The sequence below is a fragment of the Melozone crissalis genome, unplaced genomic scaffold (assembly GCF_028551555.1).
Source record: "Melozone crissalis strain CALT ecotype California unplaced genomic scaffold, PUWL_Pcris_2 ptg000063l_1, whole genome shotgun sequence".
Taxonomy (NCBI): Eukaryota; Metazoa; Chordata; class Aves; order Passeriformes; family Passerellidae; genus Melozone; species Melozone crissalis.
In genome coordinates, this window is record NW_026535841.1 from 2,819,141 (window position 1) to 2,842,460 (window position 23,320).

Below are 23,320 nucleotides of genomic sequence, written 5' to 3' on the forward strand. Positions count from 1 at the left end.
GAAAAATGACTTGCTGGGAGATCTCCACATCTCATTGTAAATGGGGGATGTTAATGAAAGGAAACACCACCGACGGGTCCCAGAGGGACGGTGCTGTGTCCGCAGCTACTCAACTTCCTCAGTAACAATTAAAGTAATAGCACAAACACGGTGGGGTGATTTAACTCCTGACCTAATGCAGCCTTTTATTAACTCAGCTGATCAAACCTTGTTCTGCATTTGCACCTTTTGTGCCTTCTCTTTTTTTCTCCTGTGGAAGGCTCGTTTCCATTTGTTGGCAGTCATTAAGACATGTTGATCGGAACACGGTGACAGCTTTTATGCTAAATTTAGCGCTTCATTTAGTAATGAGGACAGATTACAGCTATAAAAGTATATTTAAACAAATACACACCTGCAAAATTTTTAACGTGCTAAATATTTTAGCAAAGTAGCTTTTTTTTTTTTTTTTACCTAGGCACTGTGAGCAGGACTGGAATGCAATCAAAGCAGACGAAGGTGTTGTAATTACAACATGAGGTTATTAACTAAATAAAGGTGATTTAGGTGAGACAAAGATGTGAGAAAACATGTTTTATGAACCATACAATATTTATATTTATTTTCTGAGGAGGAAACATCACCCAGACCATGCTGACCCATTACAACCTAGCCGTTCAGGTACAAGATACAAGATTTTGGCATCAGTGTCTCACCAGGACTGGAAGGACAGAACTTGCCCTGGAACTCCAATGCTCCCCCACTCTGCAGTCACCTTATCACTGAATATCAGCAAATTAGTACTGAAAGGGAAAAAATAAATCGCATCCTTAGGAACACACTGCTCCCTGACACCCTCAGCCTTGCACCCCTCACTCTGCCCCTTGTGCCTGCTGTTGGAAAGGTGAGGAAACCACAGCCCTTAAAAAAAGCAGCCATGGCTCCGAAGATGGGCCTTACTCGTTTTTTTGAGAAGTTCTTGAGGGGTTTTATGAGCGGAAGCCCAGGCCCGGTCGGGGTGCACACGGGGCTGGGTCCTGCCCCTCACACAGCAGCACCGTGAGGAAGCCCTGAGACCCGAGGGGCGGCGGGGCTGAGGCGCGGGAGCCGCGAGGCGCTGAGGGAGCGCTGAGGGAGAGCTGAGGGAGCGGGGAAAGCCCCAGAGGCAGAGAGGGGCTCCCGAGGGGAGCGGGAGCGGCTCCCTAAGGTGTTTGGGGTCCCTAAAGTGTTTGGGGTCCCTGAGGTGCTTGCGGTCCCCCTGAGGTGCGCGGAGCTCCCTGAGGCGCTGGGAAGCGCTGTGAGGCGCGGGCGGACCTCAGGCACTGAGAGGTCCCTCAGGAGCTCCGGCCCCCGTGAGGCGCCCCGTCAGGAGCTCCCTGAGGAGCCCCTGAAGGACAATGGGGGAATCCTCCTGGGGCACGGGAGCCCGTACCCTGCTGAGGGCTGCCCTAAAGCGCAGCCTTGTCCCGCCCCAGTCTGGCTGGGCGGTTCCCCTACCTGTACCGCCCTCCGCGGGTTCCTTCAGCCACGGCGCCGCCGGAGCCCCGGGCGTGGGCGGTGCTGAGGGCGGGAGGCGGCGGGGGCGGCCCAAGCCTTGAGGCGGAGGCTTGACCCGACCCTGCTCTGCACCTGCCTCTGTTCGCGGCTTGTCATATGTCCCTGTTCGCATGGCTATGCCTGCCCTTACTCTGCCCCTCTGTCCGTCCCTATCTCCGTCCCTATCCCTGCCCATGTCTCTGTCTTTGTCCTTGCTTCTATATCTGCTCCTGTCCCGGGAATTCGGGCACAGCCTGCAAAAGCACAGCCATGGCAGGGGCAGTAGTGTGGTATCTTACCTGTTTAAAATCACTTTAGAGTAAAATACTGGGTTTATTAGCAGCATATAACCCCAAAGGAGGTGCAGTTTGAAGTTGCTCAAATCCACATTCTTAGAAAACTCTGGTATTTTTCTAGGGAAAGGGAGACTTGGTATCATCCCAACTCAAAGGCATCGGGAACTTCACAAAGAGCAGAGTGTTTTGGAGCCAGGGTCAAATCTAGGCAAGGAAGATGGGTTCTGCTTCACTTGTATCTTATTTGCAGAATAATCTGCCTAAACCGATTCTTCCCATCTCCAGGCAATTTGTTATCCTTCAGAAAAGGAAACCTTTTTTTTTTCCTTTTCATTTCTACTCCAAGCAATTCAGGGGGATGCTCGTGAGAGCACACTCCTCCCTTCCCAGGTCCCCCAGCTCTGGAAATTCCAGTCTGTCCAGTTATGATGGTTTCCCCAGCTGACAGGACAGCAAACACCCTTGTGTTTTTCCAGACCGTTTTCTGATCTCTTTCCCAAGACCTTTTCAGCTGTTAACCTCAGTTAGCAGTTGAAACAGTTGAAACAGCTGTTAACAACAGTTAACAGTTAACAACAGCTGCTGGAAAGCTCCTCCCTGAGGGAGGAGAGAAGACCTCATTGATTTTACAAGAATAATTTCACAACACACAAACAAACCAGGACTGTGCTGCTGCCGGGCGACGAAAGGGTGTCTGCAAACGAGAGCTGTGTGCGTGACCCCCAGGGCTGTGCTGGATCATGTTTGCCTGTCGTTTGCCCTGGTGGAGATCCAGTGTCACCTGCAAGTCGTGGCAATCAGGTCACTTTGTGCCTTGGGGCAGCTGCCAAATGCTGACTATTAAAGGAGTCAACACGACTGTGGGGCAGGAGCAACAGGCCGGCATGAAGGAAAAACAAATGTTAGAAGATTCGGAAATGCACCTCGCAAGGAGAGACACAGAGGCTCTCTTCCAAGAGCAGCCTCAGACTGGGAACCAGTACCTGGAAGACACTTTGCTTCAGGGTTACTTGAAAACACACCTTCCTCTCAAGGTCAGTTTGTGTTCCTGTGTGTACCCTGCTGAGCCCCTGCCTCAGACTCTGAATTGAACATTTGTCTGAGCCTTTTTGTGCCTTTGAGTGTTTAACTGCAGGGAATTTATCGGCATTCCTTAAAACCTGTTGTGTTTGAGGGCAGGGGTGACAAACACTGCCAGGACACACACAGCAATGGCTCAGTGGGCTCCTGCGACTGGGCTGGGTGTTGCAGTGCTCTTTTGGGACTGTCAGTGTGGGCATTTGCTGTCTGGTCATGTAGAGGAAGGAATTTCTGAGAGAGGAATCAGACTAAGATGCTTGCAAACTCTGATTTGTTCTTCCACCTCTCTTTCTGGGAAAAGAGGGATTTTAAAGAAAATTCCTAAGGACTGGGCTGTTGTCAGCCAAGTACTCAAGAAGGTGGAAAGGCCTCTCGGGGCTTGCTTGCTCCCAGCACAGGTTGGTGGCATTTCTGGGTTCATTTTTTCAGCCAGGAAAGGCTCTGTATGGATGTCAGGGGTGCAGATGGGGGTGTGAGGCCCCAGGCTCTGGATGTCTGTGCTGTGAGCTCCAGTCCTACAAGAACCCCTGGGAGGAGATGCCTCACCTCTCTGGCTGGCCTCTGCCATCACCCCAAGGGCCACCAAGTGCTTCCCACTTTTCATGGAGCAGAGTGTGACCTCTCTCCATGCTTTATTCCAGCAGAAGCAATGCCATGACTCCTAAAGTCACCAGATGATCAGAGGGGAGGGGACTTGGCTTTCAGTGAGGCTCCCACTTCCCCTGCTTGCTCTCCAGGTCTGTGAGGCCTGGCAGTCACAGAGTGGGAAGAGTGAGGTGGCAGAGCTGGGGGCTTGTCACAGCCATCCCAAAAGAGAGGAGTGAGGCCTCCCTAAGCACCACCGCGGCCTTCTTGGCAAAAAAGACAGGAATGGACAATGCCTTTGGGGAACCATGAAGGTCCTGCTCCTAATCTGCACCTTTGGAAGAAGCATGATTCAGGTCTCCCAGAGAATAAAAGGGTCAGAACAACCAGGCTGCTAACACTCCTTCCTCCAAAACCTCCCAGAGAACCGGGAGCAGATTTTCCTTTCGTTTCTCCACTCAGTCCCAGCGGGGCAGTGTTGCCTCACTGCAGGAAAGGAGAGCCCTGCAGCCCTGAGCTTGCTCTCCATGGGAACACTTTTCTCCCCAGGACAGCAGCAACCCCTGAAGCTTTGGGTGTCCCACCGAACTCCTGTTGTGCTATTCCATGGCAAACACAGAAATTTTCTTGAAATGGCACAAAAATTTTCTTTCTCCGCTTGAAGGTGATTTAAGGAGAAGACTGAATTAAGCATCTGCTTTTTCTGGGCGTTGTTGTGAAGAGGGATCTGTCAGGCTTTGCTGCCCTGAAAATACATCCTTTAATAGAAAGGATATCTATTGGCACTCCTAATGTGCATTAATTTGCACATTTCCCATATCTTCGTGCTTGGGACATCAAAGGACAGATTAGGGTGAACAAGACCATCCAGCAGCCTCAGCCCTGACCCAAATGATTTTGTCCTCTCCGCATCCCAGTGTCCTTTCTTTGGAGCACCAAGGCTGCTGTGTGTGACATTCAGCAGGCACAAGTGTAGGAGTTTTGGTTTTGTTCCTTCACCTTGGAAATAAACACATTTTTTTGGGTAATTTGGTGGTTTGGCATTTGTGTGTGGTCAGGGCATGAGCTCCCAGTGAAGCAGTTGGGAGGTTTTAGGAAATATGGATGATGGTGAAGGGATTGTTGTATGAATTCCTTGTATGAACCCAGACCAAGACATCTGCTTGGCAGACTCATGTTCTTCTGCCTGCAAAAACCCACCAGGTCAACAGTTCAAAGAGTCTTGTGCTTCAGCAAAGCCCATGAACTTTGGATTCCTGGGTTATGCCTTGGAAACAACCTTCAAATTGTTGTCAGTGATAAAGATTAGAGGTGCATGCCCATGGTAAATATGGGTGTGGCATGAGCTGGAGCAGCTGACAGGCTCTCATGCATGGTTTTGGCTTGTTTTGTGATTTTTAACACTGTTTTGTTGTTCTGCTGAAGGAAAACTGGCTGGTCTGAGGATGGAGACTTCCAGAGTGGCACCTGGAGAATGTGTGTTTGATCCTCATCACACACGTGGAATGGCAGAGGGAGGAAGGAATCAATCACACAGGGTGTGGATTAATGGAAGGTCAATATAGAGACAGGCAGGGAAAGGAAAAAGCCATGTTTGTATTTGATCAACAGGAAATTAACAGGGTTTATAATTGCATGATTTTGGGTGCAGCAATTATGGCATTCACCTCCTTTATTATTTTATTGAGGAGGGAATGAGCATCTCTTGAGAGACAGAGAACAGCAAAAAATATTCCTCTCATGGAAGCAAATCAGGTGATTCTTTGACCCCTAACACAGTTTTGGATGTGTTTAGGCCAATGAGGTCCAACAGGGCTGGAGGTTGGGTCCTCCTTGCCTGATTTTAATAATTTAATATTCAGGTTTTTAAAATATGGGTAGCTTCACTTGGCTTTACTCCTAGATATGGAAGAGAACTTGCAAAAGGCAATTCCTGTCACCCTGAAATAGGGATCTGAGGGGTTGGAATCAATCACTCCTCTGTGAGTGCTGATTTCCCTCCATTAACTACAAACATATTATTCCATGCAGGTCAGCCAAGCCCAGCAGAAACGAGGGCACATGAATCCCTCAGGAGGGAATGAATCCTTCAGGAAGGATCCCTGGGTGCAGGGTGGGAATTTGAATCTAGACATGTTGTGTGCCAGGCTGAAGCTGAAAAGGCTGCTCCATCCCTCCTTTTCTAATCTGACAGGCAGGTAGCTGCTGAGCCCAGTGGAAGTTTTCCTGCACAGATGAAGGCATTCTGGTTTTGGCAGCCTTCCCCCTGGCATTCTTCTCCAGCAGTAAATCTTGGAGTGGCTGAGGGACCTCTGGAGACCGTCTCGTCCAACCCCCCTGCTCGAGTGCATCTGTGTCATTCTCAGCCTTGACACTAAAGTGCTTCTGTCTTTTGTGGAATCCAGACACGCTGCCAAAAGTAACTTGAAAAAGTGATTTTGAGGGAAAATAGAGAAAAAGTGACAGCAGAGCACAGCTGTGCCAGCAGAGGCTGAGGGAGCTGTCGTGCTGTGTTATGGAATGCATGGAAGGGCCAAGTGGCAGGAGACCACTGGCACTGCAGGGCAGCATGGTCAGTCCTGTGCCCTTCCCGCTGGGACTGAGGCTGGGATGTGCTGAAGGGCTCTCCTTGCTGCTCCACAGGTCCTGGAGGAGGTGCAGCAGAACCTGGAGAGGTTTGGAAAGCGGCTGCTGAACGAGATCCAGCCCCTGGGCTGGGAATGTGAGCTGAACCCCCCCGTGTTCCGGCAGTTCGACGCCTGGGGGCGGCGCGTGGATCACATCCACACCTGCTTGGCCTGGAGGAGGATGAAGGAGATTTCAGCAGAAGAAGGGCTGATTGCTGAGGCCTATGAGAGAAGATACTCCCACTGGAGGTAACTGGGGCAAATTGGGAATGACTCAGGGCCTTCCTGATTGTTCTTAGCAAGGTTTGTTCAGCGTTTTGCAGGACTGAGCTGGTTGTGTAACCAGTAGCAGATGCTGCACGGACACCAGCACACCTCCTGCTGTCCCCAGCAGCTCTGTCTGTCCACTGCAATGTTCCACCTCACCAATGATAAGCCATAACTAATGGCCCACACTTGATCATAATATTCTTTGATGTCACCTTCCTGATTGTGGGGCCTGGCAGTTCCCTGCACCACTCCAGCTTTGTGAGTGTTAGTTGTAATGCAGCTGAAGATGTGGGATTTTACTCACAGGTGTTTTGTATTCCCGACCATGGAGACAGACCCACATTTCTTATTGTTAAAAACTGCACAAGCTGGCCTGGTGCTGGCTGTCCCACTGGGACTGAGAAACTCTGCTGCTCCTCTTCCCTCTTCCTGGCTGGAACAGTTTTTTGCCCTCTCAGAAATGAGTGGTCTGATCCTCACCGGTTCTGGCTGTAATTTTTCCTCTCTTCCCAGTCAAGGTATTTTATCCTCGTGCTGTTGCACTGCTGTGTAACCCATCTGTTTTCCCTCTGTCTCTCCCTCTCCCAGCCGCCTGTACCAGGCTGTCAAACTGTACTTGTTCTCAAGCTCCTCTGGAGGTTTCAGCTGTCCACTGGCCATGACTGATGGGGCAGCCAAAGTCATTGAGGTATGAGCTTGGCTGGTCCCTGAGGGCACAGCCCACGTCCTGGCACTGCAGGTTAGAGGCAGGAGCACTGATCCATCTGGTGCTGGGCACTGCCCTTCCTTGCTCTGTGACTCAGCTCTGTCTCCCACTGCCTTTGTCCGTGAGGTACAAAGCCTCTCTGCCCATGCCAACTTTTATATTCACTGACAGCACTGTGTTCAATAAAACCTGTGCTGCACATGGCACCTGTGGCACTGCAGGTAGCTGGAAAGGTGTCCCAAGTGGAAGTGTCCAAGGCCAGGTTGGACAGGGCTTGGAGCAACCTGGGATAGAAGGAGGTGTCTCTGCCCATGGCAGGGGGTGGGACTGGATGAGCTTTAAGACCCCTTGCAACCCAAACCATTCTATATTTCTATGATCCTATGAATATATTTTTACTACAAGACAGTTTGTTTTCCCATATTTGTGTGGAGTGGCAGTTAAGTGTAATAGGCCAGATCCATAGCTGATGTAAATTCACCAAACCACTGAGACATTACCAATTGGAACATTTGGCTCTGGATCTTAGTGACCCCCCTTGCATTGCCCCAGTGGCTATGTAGGATTCAGAGGAAAATATCCTTTAGGTAGCCAACCCTGGGCATTTAAATTCACAATAACTTAAAGCAGCACAAGGCAGTTCCCTCTTCCCTGATCTCTCTGGGTGCTGGTGACATCCAGCATACATGAACCTGGCACATGGGCTGTTTGAGACCTCTCTCCCCAGAAATCCAAGGGGATAGGGATACTCAGCACTTTGTGTTGTAACACAGGTCTGCACCTTCTGTCTGCACAGTGCTGCAGCAGCTGGTGGGAGCTGTGCTGGCTCCCAGGCTCTCAGCAGCACCTGCAGATCCTCTGCAGTGCAGGACACCCACCTGGCTTCCACACTGGCCTGGCTGAGCCCTGAGCACAGCAGCTAAGGCAACTGTGTAATGTCAGCTATTGTGTTATGAGCATCTCAGTTTATTTTCTCTCCCCTCAAACAGTCACTGGGGATTCCTGGGTCTCTGAAAAATGCCTTTGACCGTCTGACATCCCGTGACCCTGAGAGGTTCTGGACCTCTGGCCAGTGGATGACGGAGCGAAGGGGTGGCTCCGATGTCGGTACGTGCTGTGGGGTGGGAGCAGGGCTGGCAGTGAGGACAGAACACAAAGGATGTGGGGAACCTAAAAAGCCAGGGAGCTTTAGGACTTCAGCAGAAAGCATCCAAATCCTCTGCACAGCTCTGCTTTTTGACCAACAAAAGACCCAGTCTCTGTCCTCTTGTGCACACAGAGCCCTTTGTGTTCTTGGCTGAGGTAACTCCTGAAGAACTGGATTATACACACTGGATTTCTTATCAAGGGTCAATGAAAGAGATTAACAGCTAACCCATGCTCCATCTTCATAGCAAGAAGTGGCTTAAAGGAGCTGCTGCTTATGCTGTAAAATCAGCATTGATTGACACAGAAGTTCCCACAAGACCAGGAAATTTTCTCCTCTTTTTCAGCAAATGGCACTGAGACCGTGGCCAGGAAGCAGCCGGACGGCACCTATCGTCTGTATGGGTTTAAGTGGTTCACATCAGCAGCTGATTCTGACATGGCATTGACCCTGGCCAGGATAGCAGATGCTGAAGGACAGGTAAACCCGTTCTGTTGGCTGGGGAACCAGGGGAAGGAGCAGGCGCATTCTTTTTCTTCCTTGTTGCATTCTAATAAAATCCTCTCTGTGCCTTGCAGTGTACCCAGGGCTCCAGAGGCCTGTCCTTGTTCTTCCTGAGGGTTCGGGATGAGCAGGGGAAGCTGAACAACATCCAGGTGCAAAGGCTGAAGGACAAGCTGGGCACGAGGCAGATGGCAACAGCAGAGCTGTGGCTGCAAGGAGCCAGAGCAGAGCTGGTGTGTAAGAGTTCCCCTGCCCTGGGGACTGGGCTGCCCTGGCATGGCACTCACTCCTGGGGCTTTCAGCAGAGATCCCAACTGAAAAACTTCCTCTCCTCCTCCTCTGTGGCTTGGCTGTCCACATCACAGAAAAAATGACTGGTGGGGCTCCATATGAGGCAGAGCTGAGAAGAGTTCAGGAAAAGATGTGAGAGAAGACAACAAAAAAATATAAATATGCTGTTTTAGGCTGGTCATTTCTCTAATCCTGGTCCTGAGCCAGCAGAGGGACAGTTTGTGGAGTGTGCAGGTAGGAGCAAGAAGCAGGGACCAGAACTGATCATGCTGACACAGTCTCCAAAAGCCACTGCTCTGGTCATAGAAACAGAATCCCAGGATAGGATGGGTTGGAAGGGACCTTAAAGCTCATCTCATTCCAACCCTTGCCATGGGCAGGGACACCTTCCACCAGACCAGGCTGCTCCAAGTCCCATCCAGCCTGGCCTGGGACATTTCCAAGGGAGCCACATCACACCACAGACTTGGCTAAAATGAGACAAATGTATTTGAAAGCAAGCAGGTCTCTGAGGGCAGACAGGGGCAGAGTGGACAGCCATGTCCATGTGTCTGTTGACACCATTTCCATTCCCATGCCCATCCCTATCCAAGGGAAAGGCTCATGTCAGCCCTTGTTCCTTGCAGATCTCTGCAGAGGGCCGGGGAGTGGCCGCCATCTCCAACATGCTGAACATCACTCGGATCCACAACGTCATTGGTGCAGTGGCTGCCATGAGAAGGTGAAGGAAGGCAGCACAGGTCCCCCCAGGGCTGAAGGAGCAGGACAAGGGCACTTTGCAGTGCATGGCATTGAGCCAAGTGTCCCCTTTGTGGGCCAGGCCTGGAGCCAGCAGTGCTGCAGGAGGGGGGTGACCTGTGGGTGGGTGACCTGTACAGGTGTGGCACAGCTGAGCAGGGCTCTTGTGGTGGCAGGGACTGGAAGGGAATGCTCAGAAGTGGAAAGCTGCTGGTGTAGCTGTTCCCTGTGTTGTTGCCACCCTCCAGGATGATCAGTCTGAGCAGGGACTACGCCTGCAAGCGCGTGGCCTTCGGGAAGCTGCTCAAGAACCATCCCCTGCACGTGCAGACAATGGCCCGGATGGAGGTGAGGCTTCTGGGAGCCAAGCTGGACCTGGAGGGAGGGGAAGAGGGCAGAGATCCTGTGCTGTTGTTAGTGAGCACAGCCAGCCTGCCTGCACTCAGATTTAGGAGGCTATTCCTGCTACAACAAAGTGGATGCAGCAAGGGAATTGTTTTACTCTAGTGGGATTTGATCTGATAACAGACCTAACTCCTCTGCTGGACTTCAGGTTGTCCTAACAATTACCTGGGAGTTTCCCTGGAAGAAAGGAGTGCCCTTGCTGTGATAAGCCATGACCTCTGAGGTTGGGTGTTGGCCTCAGAATCCAGGCCTGACACCACAGTCACCTGACTCTCGTCCAAGACTGGTATGGACTCATCCAGCATCCCTGGGAGATCCTGTCCCAGGAGATGGGCTGTAAACAGTATTTAAAAATTCTCTTGCAAGGTGGGGGAAGGTGGTCAACATCTGTCAAACATGACTTCAGGCTCCAGCATCTCATTGCCTGTGGCAGAACTCCCTCTCTGAATGGAAGGGCAGGTCCTACCTTGTCCCACAACACACAGCTCTTACCCTGATGCTTCCCAAATCAAAACTTGCCAGGGAAGTAACCTGCTCAGGCAGAAATCTGTCACAGACTTTGCAGCTCCAGGTGCTCAGAGGTTGACCATCATCTCACATCCCTTACCTTTTGAAAACATGCAGATTTGGGGCCTGGATGCCTTTTAGGAGCTTTGTTAAGGCTCAAGTAGGCCTGATGTAGTGCATTGCCCCTTTACTGCATCACAGTGTCCAAGAGTGGCAGAGAACCTTTAATATTCCATCCTTTGTGCCTTGGCTGCTCAGAGTCCCTGAAGCTGTGGGTCTGAGCAGGCAGGGGTGGCATTTTCCCCTGGAGTCAGCAGAGTCCCAGACCCCTGCCAGTGATGCTGTCCTCTGCTCACAGGTGCAGGTGAGAGGGGCGTTCCTGCTGCTCATGGACATCGTTCGCCTGCTGGGCCTGGCTGAAACCAACCTGGCCAGTGAGCAGGAGCAGCTGCTGCTGAGGCTGCTCATCCCAGTGGCCAAGCTGTACACAGGGAAGCAGGTATGGAGCACATTGATTGGCCCAGAGTGTGGCATGTTGGCAAGCACAGAGCTGGGAGGAGGAGTGAGTGACACAGCAGTGAGAGCAGGGGACACCTGCAGGACCTGCAGCAGTTCCTGCTCTGGAGCCTGCTGCTCCTGCAGGTCCTCTCTGTGTCAGTCAGGCTTCATTCCCTGTTGGAATAATTACCAATACAGCTGGACAGGAGGTGCCTGAGCTTGTCTGGTCCTTGGTGCTGAACCAACTGTGGTGTTTCACCCCAGAGACCTTTGGCTGGCTGGGTGTGTGGTATTTCACCCCACAGACACTTTGGGCTGGCTGGGTGTGTGGTGTTTCACCCCACAGACACTTTGGGCTGGCTGGGTGCTGCAGCTGGGCCCGTGGGGACAAGGCCAGGCCTGCAGGAGCTCTGGTGGTGCTGGGATGGAGCTTCCCCCCATAACAGGGGCTGCTCCTCAGGTTTCCCTCTGTGGAGAAGCTTTGAGGCGATGGTGAAGGAAAGGAGTTGGTTCTGATGGAGGGTTTGGATCCAGAGCTTTATTCTGGCCCACAGGCCTCTGAATGCAGCACCAGCTCCAACAGAACTCCCTGAGCCCGTGGTTGCTGTTCCTTTAACCCGGGGCAGAGGGGCAGGGAAGGGGCAGGGAGACACCAAGCAGGGACTGGAGAGTAGGTCTCAGGGGACAAAGGACACCTGGATGGCCCAATGCCCCCCAGGGGTAGAGGGCATCCTTTGGATCTGCCAATCACTGCAGGCCCTTCTGGAATTCCAGGATTGACAGTGCTGGGAGGGGAAAGGAGAGGTGACTGACACACCTGGCAGGGAATTATCAGGGGAGGGACCCGAGGTTCTGGGGTAAACCCTGAAATGACAATGCAACAATTCCCGGCTTCTCCTCCTGCAGGTAATGACCAACCTGCCTCAGGAGATGAGCAGGACCCAGTCAGCCCATCCAGCAGGAGCTGCTGTGTGCTGTGGGAGGTTGGATTTTCCCCTCTGGCTCTGTGGATCATGCCAGCTCTCTGCATTTTGCAGGCTTCTGCCGTGGCTGCTGAGGCAATGGAGAGTTTTGGGGGCCAGGGTTACATGGAGGACACAGGCTTGCCAGTCATACTCCGGGATGCTCTGGTAAGAGGGTGGCAGGAGAAGGTCCTGTGTGCCACCAACTCCCCTGCACTGCACTCTGGTTCCCTGCTAAAGACACACTCAAGGGAGAACAGAGCCCTCCCAGGCTCACTCGAGGTGTGCCAGCTCCTCCCTCACTGCCTCACTGCTGAGCCCAGGGAAGGACAGGAGGTGTTCCTGGTGCTGAGGCTGCTCCTAGCACAGCAATGGAGCTGGGCTCACTGCTCCCTTCCACTTGTTGTGAGACCAGACATCTCTGGGTGTGTCCCTGGGTCTGCCCTGTGTCTCTGTTCCCTCCCATTCCCCTTCTGTGCTGCAGTCACTGCAAAGGCTCCCTGCTGCTCTCCCACACAGGTGCTGTCCATATGGGAGGGAACAACCAATGTCCTGTCCCTGGATGTGCTGCGGTCCCTGGCCAAGAGCCAAGGGCAGGTGATGGCTGTGTTCCTGTCCACAGTGAAGGTGAGCCACGGCTGCAGCTCTGCCCAGCCTCACCTTCCTTGGGGTTTGTGCTCCTGCCTGAGGCTGCCAGGGAATAGGCCCAAACTGAAGCTTTAGACAAGTATTCCAACAATTGGGATTGTGTCTCACAATTGTGCTCCTTAAATAGCTCTTCCAAAAGCAGGATGCAGGCAGTCCTAATCCTGGGATGCTTGTGTGCTTTCAGCTCAGCAGTGGGGAGCTTGGCACTGTCAGAGTTCCTCAAGACAGGTACCAAAATAAGTGTATTTTTAATGTGACTCACCTTCCTGAATCCAAAATAATTTTGTGGTTTTGTTTCTTAACTGGAAAATCACCACAGGACTGCTGAATATTGAACCTCACTAGGGCTATCTACTGCATTATGACTTTCTATTTTTATTCCCTGAAAAGATGGAAAGAGCCAAAGGAATTCCATTTCTGCCTCTTTGGATTTGCTGTTCTCTGGCCCTACTTTTAAAGAGTGACAGCAGTTCAAAGCAGCTCAGTTTCATGAAGGTGAAGGAGCATCTCATGCCTTGGTGCATCCCAAAAAGGGAGACAGGAGGCAGGATCAGAGGGTGTTGTCTCAGAGGTGACGTTATTAATCCAGACACAGCAACCCAGATCTTGTTAGCCCAGGCACAGCAAGGGAATCCTGGGCATCTGGATTTGGTGGTGTGCAGCCTTCACCTTCCCCATGAGAAGGGAAGAGTCTGGGACAGTGCTCTCCTCCAGCACTGGGCACTGGACAGAGCTGTCCAGAGCAGTTGTCACAGTGGCTGCAGCTGGCAGCTTGTGTCCCACCCCACCCCCAGCTGAGCTGAGCTCTGTGCACAGCACTCTGTGACCTCCAGGGGTGAGGGTCCCCCTGCCCCCCTCTCACACAACTTCTGAGAAGGGAGAAATACCTCAAATGATTTGAGCACCAAACAAGAAGCCAGATCTGCTCAGGAGCAGCACTGAGCACATCTGCTGGGGGCAAATCCAGCTGTTGGCAAACAGCTGCTTAGGCTGACGCTGCAGGTAATGGATGGGGAAGTAAAGGAGCTGTGGGTAGGCTCTAAAATAATTTGGAAAGAAGCAGCCTCCACAGTCTTACACTGATTTAAACAAACAGCCCCCAAAGGTGCTGTGCTGCACCCTGGAGCAGCTCCCTGGTGCAGCTGGGAGGGCCCCTCCAGCTGCTCAACATGTGGATAATCAGGGAGCATTGGGGAGCATGGGGAAGCACAGCTGTGATGCAGAGCAGGGACTGCAGAGCAGAAAGAGGAACGCTGAGATTCATTAATTAACGAGTCCTCAGTGCTGCCATCAGTCACACTGGGGGTGAGGCTGCAGGGGAGGGGGAGTGCTGCCTTCAAGGTCTCCACATTCCAGTGATGCCACTGCCTTCACTGTCCCTGTCATGGCCAGGGAGAGGGGCTGGGCTGGGCTCAGCAGTGTGGGTGCTCCAGTTCTGGATAAAATCAGACCTGGCCAGTTTAAGCTGCTCCTTTATGCTTTGAGCAGCCAGGTGCTGGAGAGGCAGCCTGGGAGGGGTTTCTGTCTGCAGGGTTCTGCAGGAACGTGCTTGAGTTTCTACACCAGAATCAGGTTTTCACTCACAGGTGATAAACAACATCTTGCTGAGCTCCAGGTGTCCAAATTCTTTCAGTCTGGGAGTCTGGTTCATTTTGAAACATCCCTCCCAATCCTGTCTACTGAGGAAATAATTTAACCCACCGTAAAGGGGTTTTTACTGCCCAAATCCATTTCCTTTTTATTGATGCACACAAACCGAGTACAATTTATTTTATGTTTGTCCATCAGGGTTCTCAGTGTGCAGGACATGTGCCCATTGTCAGAGGCTTTGCAGAAAGCAACATCAGTACCTGTACAGCTCTTGGTTCTCTGAAAGTCATTTCAAGGGTAGCTCCAGGTTTTGCTTCTATCCTCTATCAGTTGTCTCTGTTGATGGTGAGATGCCCAGTGCTGCTGGGGCTGTGATCAGGAGCAGGAACCAAGGGTTGAAATTATCCTCAGGAAAAGGGGAATACAGAGAACTTCCCCATCCTTGCATAGTGTGACTATGAGAAGATGAATTTTTAGGGTTTTTAATACCTAAAAATGTGCGACAAACCACCCTGTCTAGAGGTTATGAGTCTGGAAATCCTGGGGAGAAGAGTGAGTGTGAGAGACAGGGATGGTATCATGGAATGGTTTGGGTTGGAAGGGACCTAAAAACACCTCTCATCCCACCCCTGCCACCTTCCACCATCCCAGGCTGCTCCCAGCCCCAGTGTCCAGCCTGGCCTTGGGCACTGCCAGGGATCCAGGGTGGGCACCCTGTGCCAGGGCCTGCCTACCCTGCCAGGGAACAATTCCCAATTCCCAATATCCCATCCATCCCTGCCCTCTGGCAGTGGGAGCCATTCCCTGTGTCCTGTCCCTCCATCCCTTGTCCCCAGTCCCTCTCCAGCTCTCCTGGAGCCCCTTCAGGCCCTGCCAGGGGCTCTGAGCTCTCCCTGGAGCCTTCTCCTCTCCAGGTGAGCGCCCCCAGCTCTCCCAGCCTGGCTCCAGCCCTTGCAGCATCTCTGGTGCCTCCTCTGGGCTCTCCCCAGCAGCTCCAGGTCCCTCCTGTGCTGGATCCAGGGCTGGGGCAGCTCTGCAGGTGGGGTCTCACCTGGACAGGGCAGAAAGGCAGAATCCCCCCTCTCCTGCTGCCCATGGTTTGGGATCAGCCCAGGACACATCCTGACTTCCAGCTCTGCTGTGGTGAGAATTCCAGGTGGATACTGCACAGGGCCAGTCAGCTCGTGTTGTACTAAAATTTTATTAGCTGGAATTTTGAGCCAGAGCCCTGGGTGTACTTTCAAATTCAATTACAACCTGAAAAGTGCCTCTAAAATAGCTCAGGGCAGTTGGTTGATTGTTGCATTTGAGTCACTTCAGGTGAAATTTGGGCACATCCCAGGACAGGGTCCCAGCACCAGCCCCGCACGTGTCGTGCAAGGCTCAGAATCAACTCTTGCCTCAAGAATTTCTGTGTAGGGCTGTAATTCAGGCTGCAACTCAGGCTGTAAATCAGCCCTGCAATCTCAGACATATGACAGTGTTTTCAGGTCCTTTTCAGACCACAACCCCAATTTTCAGGCAGCAGGAAACAAATGGAGGTTATTGATGTGGGGCCACATGTTCGCTCCAAGCACTGACACAAAATTGTGCTTTTAGCCCTGGTTGGGATGTTCCTCCTGTCACTGTATTTTTAGATAGTCATGATTAATCTTGTAAGTAAAAACCACTCTGGCCACATGGCTTGGGAGCCAGTGAGAGCAAACAAACAAGCAGCATCTTAAAATTCCTCCATGAAAACAGAGGGAATCAGAACTATTGAGCTCTGCAGCTCCTTTGCTGATCCTCTCAGGCAGTGAGGGGTGGTGGGGCAGTGGTGCTCTGTGTGCCTCCTCCAGAGCTGGAGCACAGCAACCAGCAGAGAACAGGAGCTGCTCCTGCCTCGAGCATTGCCCTGGAGCAGCTCCCAGCCTCTCCATCCCAAGTGCAGAGAGAGCATGGAAAAACCTTCCAGAAAATCCAGGAGTTTTGGTTAGGAAAGGAATAAGTGCAATTGGAAAAGAAAAATTATTATTGGCAAGCAAAGAAAATACAAGTTCTTTTTTTATCCCTTGAGGACAAATGATGCTTTTCCATTCCTGATCCACATTTCCAGGTGTTCATCCTCCAGCTGTGGCAGTGTGTCTGTCCCAGCCACAAACAGCAGGTGTTTGTGTTGTCCCCATGCTTGGCTGGTGCTGTGCTGGCTCCCACCCAACCTGTGGGAGTTGATGCCTCTGGGATGTGAGATCCTCATTAGCAGCAACCTCTGGGCTACTTCAGAACACCTCATTGGTATTCCATGGCCTTGGAGGTGTATGGGATTTATGCTGGCACTGGAGTTGTTGTGTTTGACCAGCACATGCTGGGGGTGTTTCTGCCCCTGGAGCCTGGAGCAGCAGCACTGGGAAGTGTGGAAGTGTGGAATGGTGGGGTGTGAGCACTCAGAACACACAGAGCAAACGTGGGCTCAGCCCAGCCCAGATGGAATTGCTGGTCCAGTAAGAGGAGCTGCAGCACTGAAAGCCTCAGAAACATAAAAAATTCCTCCTGTGTAGCTGCTGCTCACAGGCTTCAGTCTCGTCTGCAGGTTATTGATGGAGCTAATTAATGAACAGCACCTCCCAGCACGCTGAGCTGCTCACATCCAGCCTTTGGGGATGCTCTCCAGGCTGATCCCTCAGTCCTGCTGCAGAGAGAGGGGTTGGAGTGAGGGAAGGTGGGACCACAGCCCCCAGCAGGGCCAGTCCCAATCCCATCCCTGCTAACAGGGAACAGCACAGGATGAGCAGTGTGGGAATGCCCAAAGAACAATTCCAGGCTCTCAGCAGGGTATCCCTGGGGCTTTCACAAGGGATTTGGGATGTGGCAGAACAGAAACTCGGCTCAACCAGGGGGAGGGTTCATGCAGTGCTGCTGGCACAGTTAAATTCTCCATCAGAATCACAGAATCCTTTAGGTTGGAAAAGCCCTCTGGGATCAAATCCAGCCATTCCCCAGCACTGCCAAGGCCACCACTGCCCCATGTCCCCAAGGCCTTTACATCCCTCCAGGGATGGGGATCCACCACTGCCCTGGGCAGCTGTGCCAGTGCCTGACCACCCTTTCAGTGACGAAATTTTCTGTAATATCCAACTGGAACCTCTCCCAGTGGAGCTTGAAGCCATTTCCTCTTGTCCTGGGGCCTTTCCCACTGACACAATTTGGAGAGAAAGCTCCTTTAAATGGGTATTTTCCTGCCTGGACACAGCTGGAGCATATTTGTGCAAGTTATTATATAATCCTGAAAGAATTAGCCCTGATACAGGTATGGAGTTAGAGAGAACTGGGGATGAGAGCTGGTCCCAGGTGCAGCTGGGAAGCCAGAATGGAACAGCAACGTGCTAGCTCTGCTCACAGGGAATTGTCCCTCCCCAAGGCAAGGCTGGGAGCTTCCTTTGGGCACATCCCCTCCCTGGCTGCTCCCCCTGTGCCAGGGCAGCCACCTGGAGCTGTTGTCAGCAGCTGGCTGTGCCCAGGGTCCCAGCAGCCCCTTCCCTGGCACAAGGCAGATACACTGGAATTTTTCCTGTGCTTGTTCTCTCTGCAGAAAAAGCTGGAGCTGGCTTCGGGCATTAAGGAGCTGTCCCCAGCCGTGCAGAGGGCACAGGAAGCCATCGGGAGCCTCCAGCAGTTCATGACAACCATGGGCATAGGGCGGGCACTGAGCATGGAGCTGGCAGCCAGGGACTTCTCCTACAGCCTGGCACGGATCTACACAGGCAGGGCAACACAGGAACCACAGAGCCATGGCATGGGCTGGGTGGGAAGGGACCTCAAACCCATCCAGTGCCACCCCAGCCATGGCAGGGACACCTCCCACTGTCCCAGGCTGCTCCCAGCCCCAATGTCCAGCCTGGCCTTGGGCACTGCCAGGGATCCAGGGTGGGCACCCTGTGCCAGGGCCTGCCCACCCTGCCAGGGAACAATTCCCAATTCCCAATATCCCACCCATCCCTGCCCTCTGGCAGTGGGAGCCATTCCCTGTGTCCTGTCCCTCCATCCCTTGTCCCCAGTCCCTCTCCAGCTCTCCTGGAGCCCCTTCAGGCCCTGCCAGGGGCTCTGAGCTCTCCCTGGAGCCTTCTCCTCTCCAGGTGAGCACCCCCAGCTCTCCCAGCCTGGCTCCAGAGCAGAGGGGCTCCAGCCCTTGGAGCATCCCCCTGGTTTCCTGTAGACTCTTTCCAGCAGCTCCAGGTCCTTCCTGTGCTGATGGATTTCAGACCAGGAACGGGCTGGGGATCACCCACAGGCACCTGATGCACACCTGGGTCAAGGGTGGAGCTCTGAAGCTCAGTCCCCACCGTTCACACTGAAGCCGCTCAGCCTTCAGGCACTGCTGAGCGGAAACCACCGGCCCTTTCCCCTGAGCCCTGGGCAGGGGATGCTGACACCTCCCCCTCCCCGCAGGAGCTCTCCTCATGGAACACGCGGCTCGGCCCGGCGCTTCCCCCACAGACACCTTCGCTGCCCTGAGGTAGGCACAGCCCCGAGCACCCCGAGTGTTCTGGATGGTTCCATGGGCACTGCCAGGCTTTGCTCCGCCTCCGGAGCGATCCAAGCCCCGGCCACGGACCCACGAGCACAGCTGGGAACGAGCGGCGGCCGCTCTCAGCCCCGGGGCTTTCCCCGCTCGGTGTCTCCATTCCCGCATTGATGGGCAGGATCCCCCCCGGGCACGGCTCGGGTTGGCACCGGCCCCGTGCGGGTGGCAGGACCGGCACAGCCCAGCGCTCTCTCCATGCAGGTGGTGCCACCAGGAGCTGTGCCCGGTGGCCGCGGAGTCAGCGAGGGGCAGCTACGGGGACAAGGCAGTGCTGCAGGACAGCGCCCTGGTGTTCGGGAACAGCCGGCTCTGAACACCCCCACACGGACACCAGGTGGGCTGCAAGCCAAACAATCCAAACTGTCCAAACAACCCAAACAGTCCAAACAACCCAAACAATCCAAACAGTCCAAACAATCCCCAAATCCTCGGGTACCTGCAGGTTCCAGGTGTGGTGGAATGTCCCGTTCCACAAGGGGCCACACCAAATCCTTTGGGAGCGACCCCCACCTGCCCCGGGCTGAAATTCACGGCTTTGAGGTTTCCTAGAGCAGACACAGCCCTGAGGGTCACTGCAAGGTGCTGGAATGTTCTCACAGTGCTCTAGGCAAAGCCGCAGTGATAAAATCCAGACAAGAGCTGGAAGCAGAAGCTCTTCAAGTGCCAACACTCTTCTTTTTTTTAAGAAAACCAACCAGAATCAAACTGAAAGTTATCTGAAGCTGATTAAATCCAGAAACCCACCATTTTTCCCTGTTCACCTTCCTGCTTTGCAGTGCTGACCACAGACTTCCACCCCTGGGTGGGGTTTGCTCCAGGGGCAGCCCTTTCCACCCACTGTGGCTGGGAACATTGACCTCCTCAGGAACTGCAGCTTTCTGAAGATAAAAGGGGTTTTTATTCTCTCTGGCCTCCAGAAAGTTGATTAATTCCCTATGCACGTGTCCTAATGATGCTGCAATCCATCCTGACATAAATTCCACGTAAGTTTTGGACTGAAATCCAGTAATTCTCCACCTAAGCACTGGCTGTGGGCTTCTCCTTCCCCTCAGCCCATCAGTCGACCTGCTTGGTATTGCCCTGCTGGCTACAAGTTTTTAATTAAGAAGTTGCTAATAGAAGAAGAAAGGCACTAATAGACTGAAGACAGCTGGAATTTATGGCTGGGAAATGCTGCAGCAGCCAGGCACTGAGTGGGAAGAGGGGGAAGGAGCTGTGTGCTGAGATTGGAGTCATCCAGAGTTTCAGAGATGGCACAGCCAGGAGGACACAAAGGGAGGCTCTGGGGAGGAGCAGAGTGGAACAATTCCAACAGCAGGGGAGGCTCCATGGGCTCCCTGTGTCCTGGCACTGGGGTCACAGCCTGAGCCAAGCACAGCTTCCCTGAAATCCCCCAAATGCCATGAACCAGCGGCAAAGGGCTTCTGTTGTCTGTGCATTGCAGGGAATAAAGAACATTTGGGTTTGGAGAATCTCCTACATCATGGAATTATGGAATGGGTTGGGTTGGGTTGGAAGGGACCTCAAAGCCCATCCAGTGCCACCCCTGCCATGGCAGGGACACCTCCCACTGTCCCAGGCTGCTCCAGCCCCAATATCCAGCCTGGCCTTGGGCACTGCCAGGGATCCAGGGGCAGCCACAGCTGCTCTGGGCACCCTGTGCCAGGGCCTGCCCACCCTGCCAGGGAACAATTCCCAATTCCCAATATCCCATCCATCCCTGCCCTCTGGCACTGGGAGCCATTCCCTGTGTGCTGGCACCAGGGCTCTGTCCCTGCACTTTGGTGTCAGAGATCCCACAGGGTCAGTGCCCAGGAGCTGCTGTGCCCTGGGAGCTCAGGGAACAGCCAAGGGAGGGAGCAGGGCAGGCTCTGAGTGAGCACAGCAGAACATCCAGCCCCAGATGTGCCCCTGGCTCCAACAGCAGGCGGTGGATGTGGCCCAGGAGGGAAAGGCCACGGGCTGGAAGTGTTTGCAGGGCTGATCAGCACCTGGGATCCCCTGCTGCCAATCCTGGCTTCCCCTTTTCCCAGCCTATCTTACATTTCTGAACACCAGGATTAATTTTTCCTCATACGTGAGCTGTAATTTGCTTAAAACTAAGCCCCTCAAACTGGGAGCTCAGAGAACAAGGGACTATGAACTCGTCACTGTGTAGGAAAATGATAGATTTATTGAGGTTCCTCTGAGGCTACAGAGGAATAAAGGCTGTTACACACATGAGGGTCTGACACTTCCAGTGCTGCTGAACAGCTCTGTCCTCAGAGCTTGGCATGGTTTCAAATACTTCATGTGCTTCAAGTAATTGAGGCTTGAGATGTCATTTTAATATAAATCCCACCCAAAAAGAGGACAATCAAACCCATCACCTGCTGCCACTGCAAGGTCTGAAAATCATTTTGTGGCAGCACTATGGGAAATTAGTTTAAAACCCAGATTTGTTAAATAATAAAGTCAAACTTTAGGGGCGTTTATAAAATGTGCAAGTGCAAAGAAGGGTGAGCTGAAATCCCAGAATGCAGCAATGGGAGCTGCTCTGTGGGCAGGGGTGGGCAGCTCCAAGCCTGGGGAACACCTGGGCCAGTCCTGCAGAGCTGCCCTTTGCTCAGGGCTGACTCCAAACCTCGTCCTGGGTAATTCCAGGACTCTGGATAGGCCCTGAACCTGCTCAGCTTCCTGAGGGGTTATTGATTTCCCTTTGCAGCCTCCCAAAGCCTCGGAACCCCTCCCAGGGTTCCTGCCACTCCTGCAGCCTTTCCCAGGCTGTGGAGCAGTTCCCAAACAGCTCCTTCCCTCCCTTCCCCAGCAGAGCCCTTGGTTCCCACCCTGCCCGTGCCCCCACCCCGCTCGCAGTGCCCGCTCTGAGCACGGAGCCCTCCCGGTGCCCCCAGTGCCGCCTCGCTCTGCCCTGTGGGGAGGAGCGGACCCTGGCATGAGGGGGCCCTCAGCCCCCGGTGATTCCTGACCCCGTTTGAGATCCCGACCCAGGAGGTTGTTCCACAGCCGGGGGCAGCACTGAAGCCGCCTATCGCGACAGCAGCGCCTATCGCGACAGCAGCGCGGTGTCCCGACAGGCTCAGGGGCTGAGCGGGAGCTGGGACAAAGGAGAGAGGGAAGGAGGCTCCTCAGGAGGAATTGATCCCGGGGAAATGAGCTTTGACACCTTCAGCCGTGTCCTCCGCTGCACCGCGGGGAAGCTCAGAATCTGATCCCCTGATCTCTCCCCGATCCCTCGGCGGGGCAGAGACCCGCACCCGGCATTTCCCAGAGCAGAAACTTCCCTGTGCCCGGGGCTCCCAACATCTGCAGGACAATGAGCTCCTGAGAGAGCCCTCAGGAGAAACTCGAGTGTGAGAGGAGCTCCAGGAAATCTCACTGTGAGGTGTAACTGAAACACTCCATCAAATGTGATTCCCGCTGCTTTTCTGCTCCAGATTCCATCAGCAGCTCTACCCCAACCTGGTTTATTTTGATTTAATGAACACCATCGAATCACAGAGGGATTGTGCTCAAGGTCCCTCCCAGCTGCTCAGAGCCCCAAGAATTCATGGCAAATCCTCAAATATGTAAGAGAAGAAATAAATGATGGCGGGGTGTCTGAGGGGACAGGACTGTGCACAGCCAGAATGAGCAGGCAGTGCTTGGAAAATGGGAATAAGCCTTGTGCAGGACCAACACCAGTTGAGTTCTCCACCTTCTGGGAAAAAAACATCTTAAACCTGAGTGAGTTTGGTTTGTTCCCAAGGAGCCACAGCTCCACCATCCAGCATCAGGATAAGGCAGGTGCAGGTGGGAATGGAGGAGCCTCCACTGCCAAACCCCACAGGGGAATTCCCTGGAGATCAGGGCTGATCCCACATTTGGGTAACATCACCAGACTGAAATGCCATGCTTGGTCAAGGGGAAAAAGAAAAACACACTATGGAGGAAACTGAGACTGGCACCTTTCTCCATCCTGGGAAAACCATGCTGATTGTGCCAACAGAACCTGGCAGGGTGTGTGCATTGTGTGCTTCCCCCTTCCTGGGACTCCTGCACCAGGAAAACCAAGCCTAAGATTTAATTTTTTGTCTTGAGTTTAGGAGTGGCAGTTTGCAGTTCCTTGGAAAGGCACAGCACAGAACAGAAAGCCAAGGGCAGCAGCTGCAGCCTCCTTTTCCAAGGCCTTGGTGCTCCTGCTGAGCCTCCAATACATCCCTCCAAGGGACAGGGAAGGAAAATAAAAAATTAGGAAGTGTGTTAGCAAATGCTCCCATGCAAAAGTCTAAACTTTATTCACTTTTATTTATATATTTAACAATTCTAAAGTATTTACTTCTCGCTTTTGACAAAAATGAAAAATATAGGAGCACTTTACTCTCTTGCGGAGAGAAGGGTTATTTCTGTACAC

At 53.0% G+C, this 23,320-nt stretch overlaps 1 protein-coding gene across 1 annotated transcript; it reads left to right on the top strand.

Moving 5' to 3' along the window:
* The first annotated feature begins 2,551 nt into the window (after positions 1–2,551).
* On the top strand, positions 2,552–19,243 carry LOC128945278 (acyl-CoA dehydrogenase family member 11-like). The gene is given in 17 exon segments (XM_054288998.1): positions 2,552–2,845; positions 6,120–6,352; positions 6,962–7,061; positions 8,069–8,186; positions 8,573–8,706; positions 8,805–8,963; positions 9,648–9,742; positions 10,008–10,107; positions 11,030–11,170; positions 12,207–12,299; positions 12,651–12,752; positions 13,351–13,355; positions 14,568–14,602; positions 14,605–14,666; positions 17,938–18,109; positions 18,795–18,861; positions 19,132–19,243. Coding segments are annotated over 17 exon segments (2,022 nt in total).
* The last annotated feature ends 4,077 nt before the right edge of the window (positions 19,244–23,320 follow it).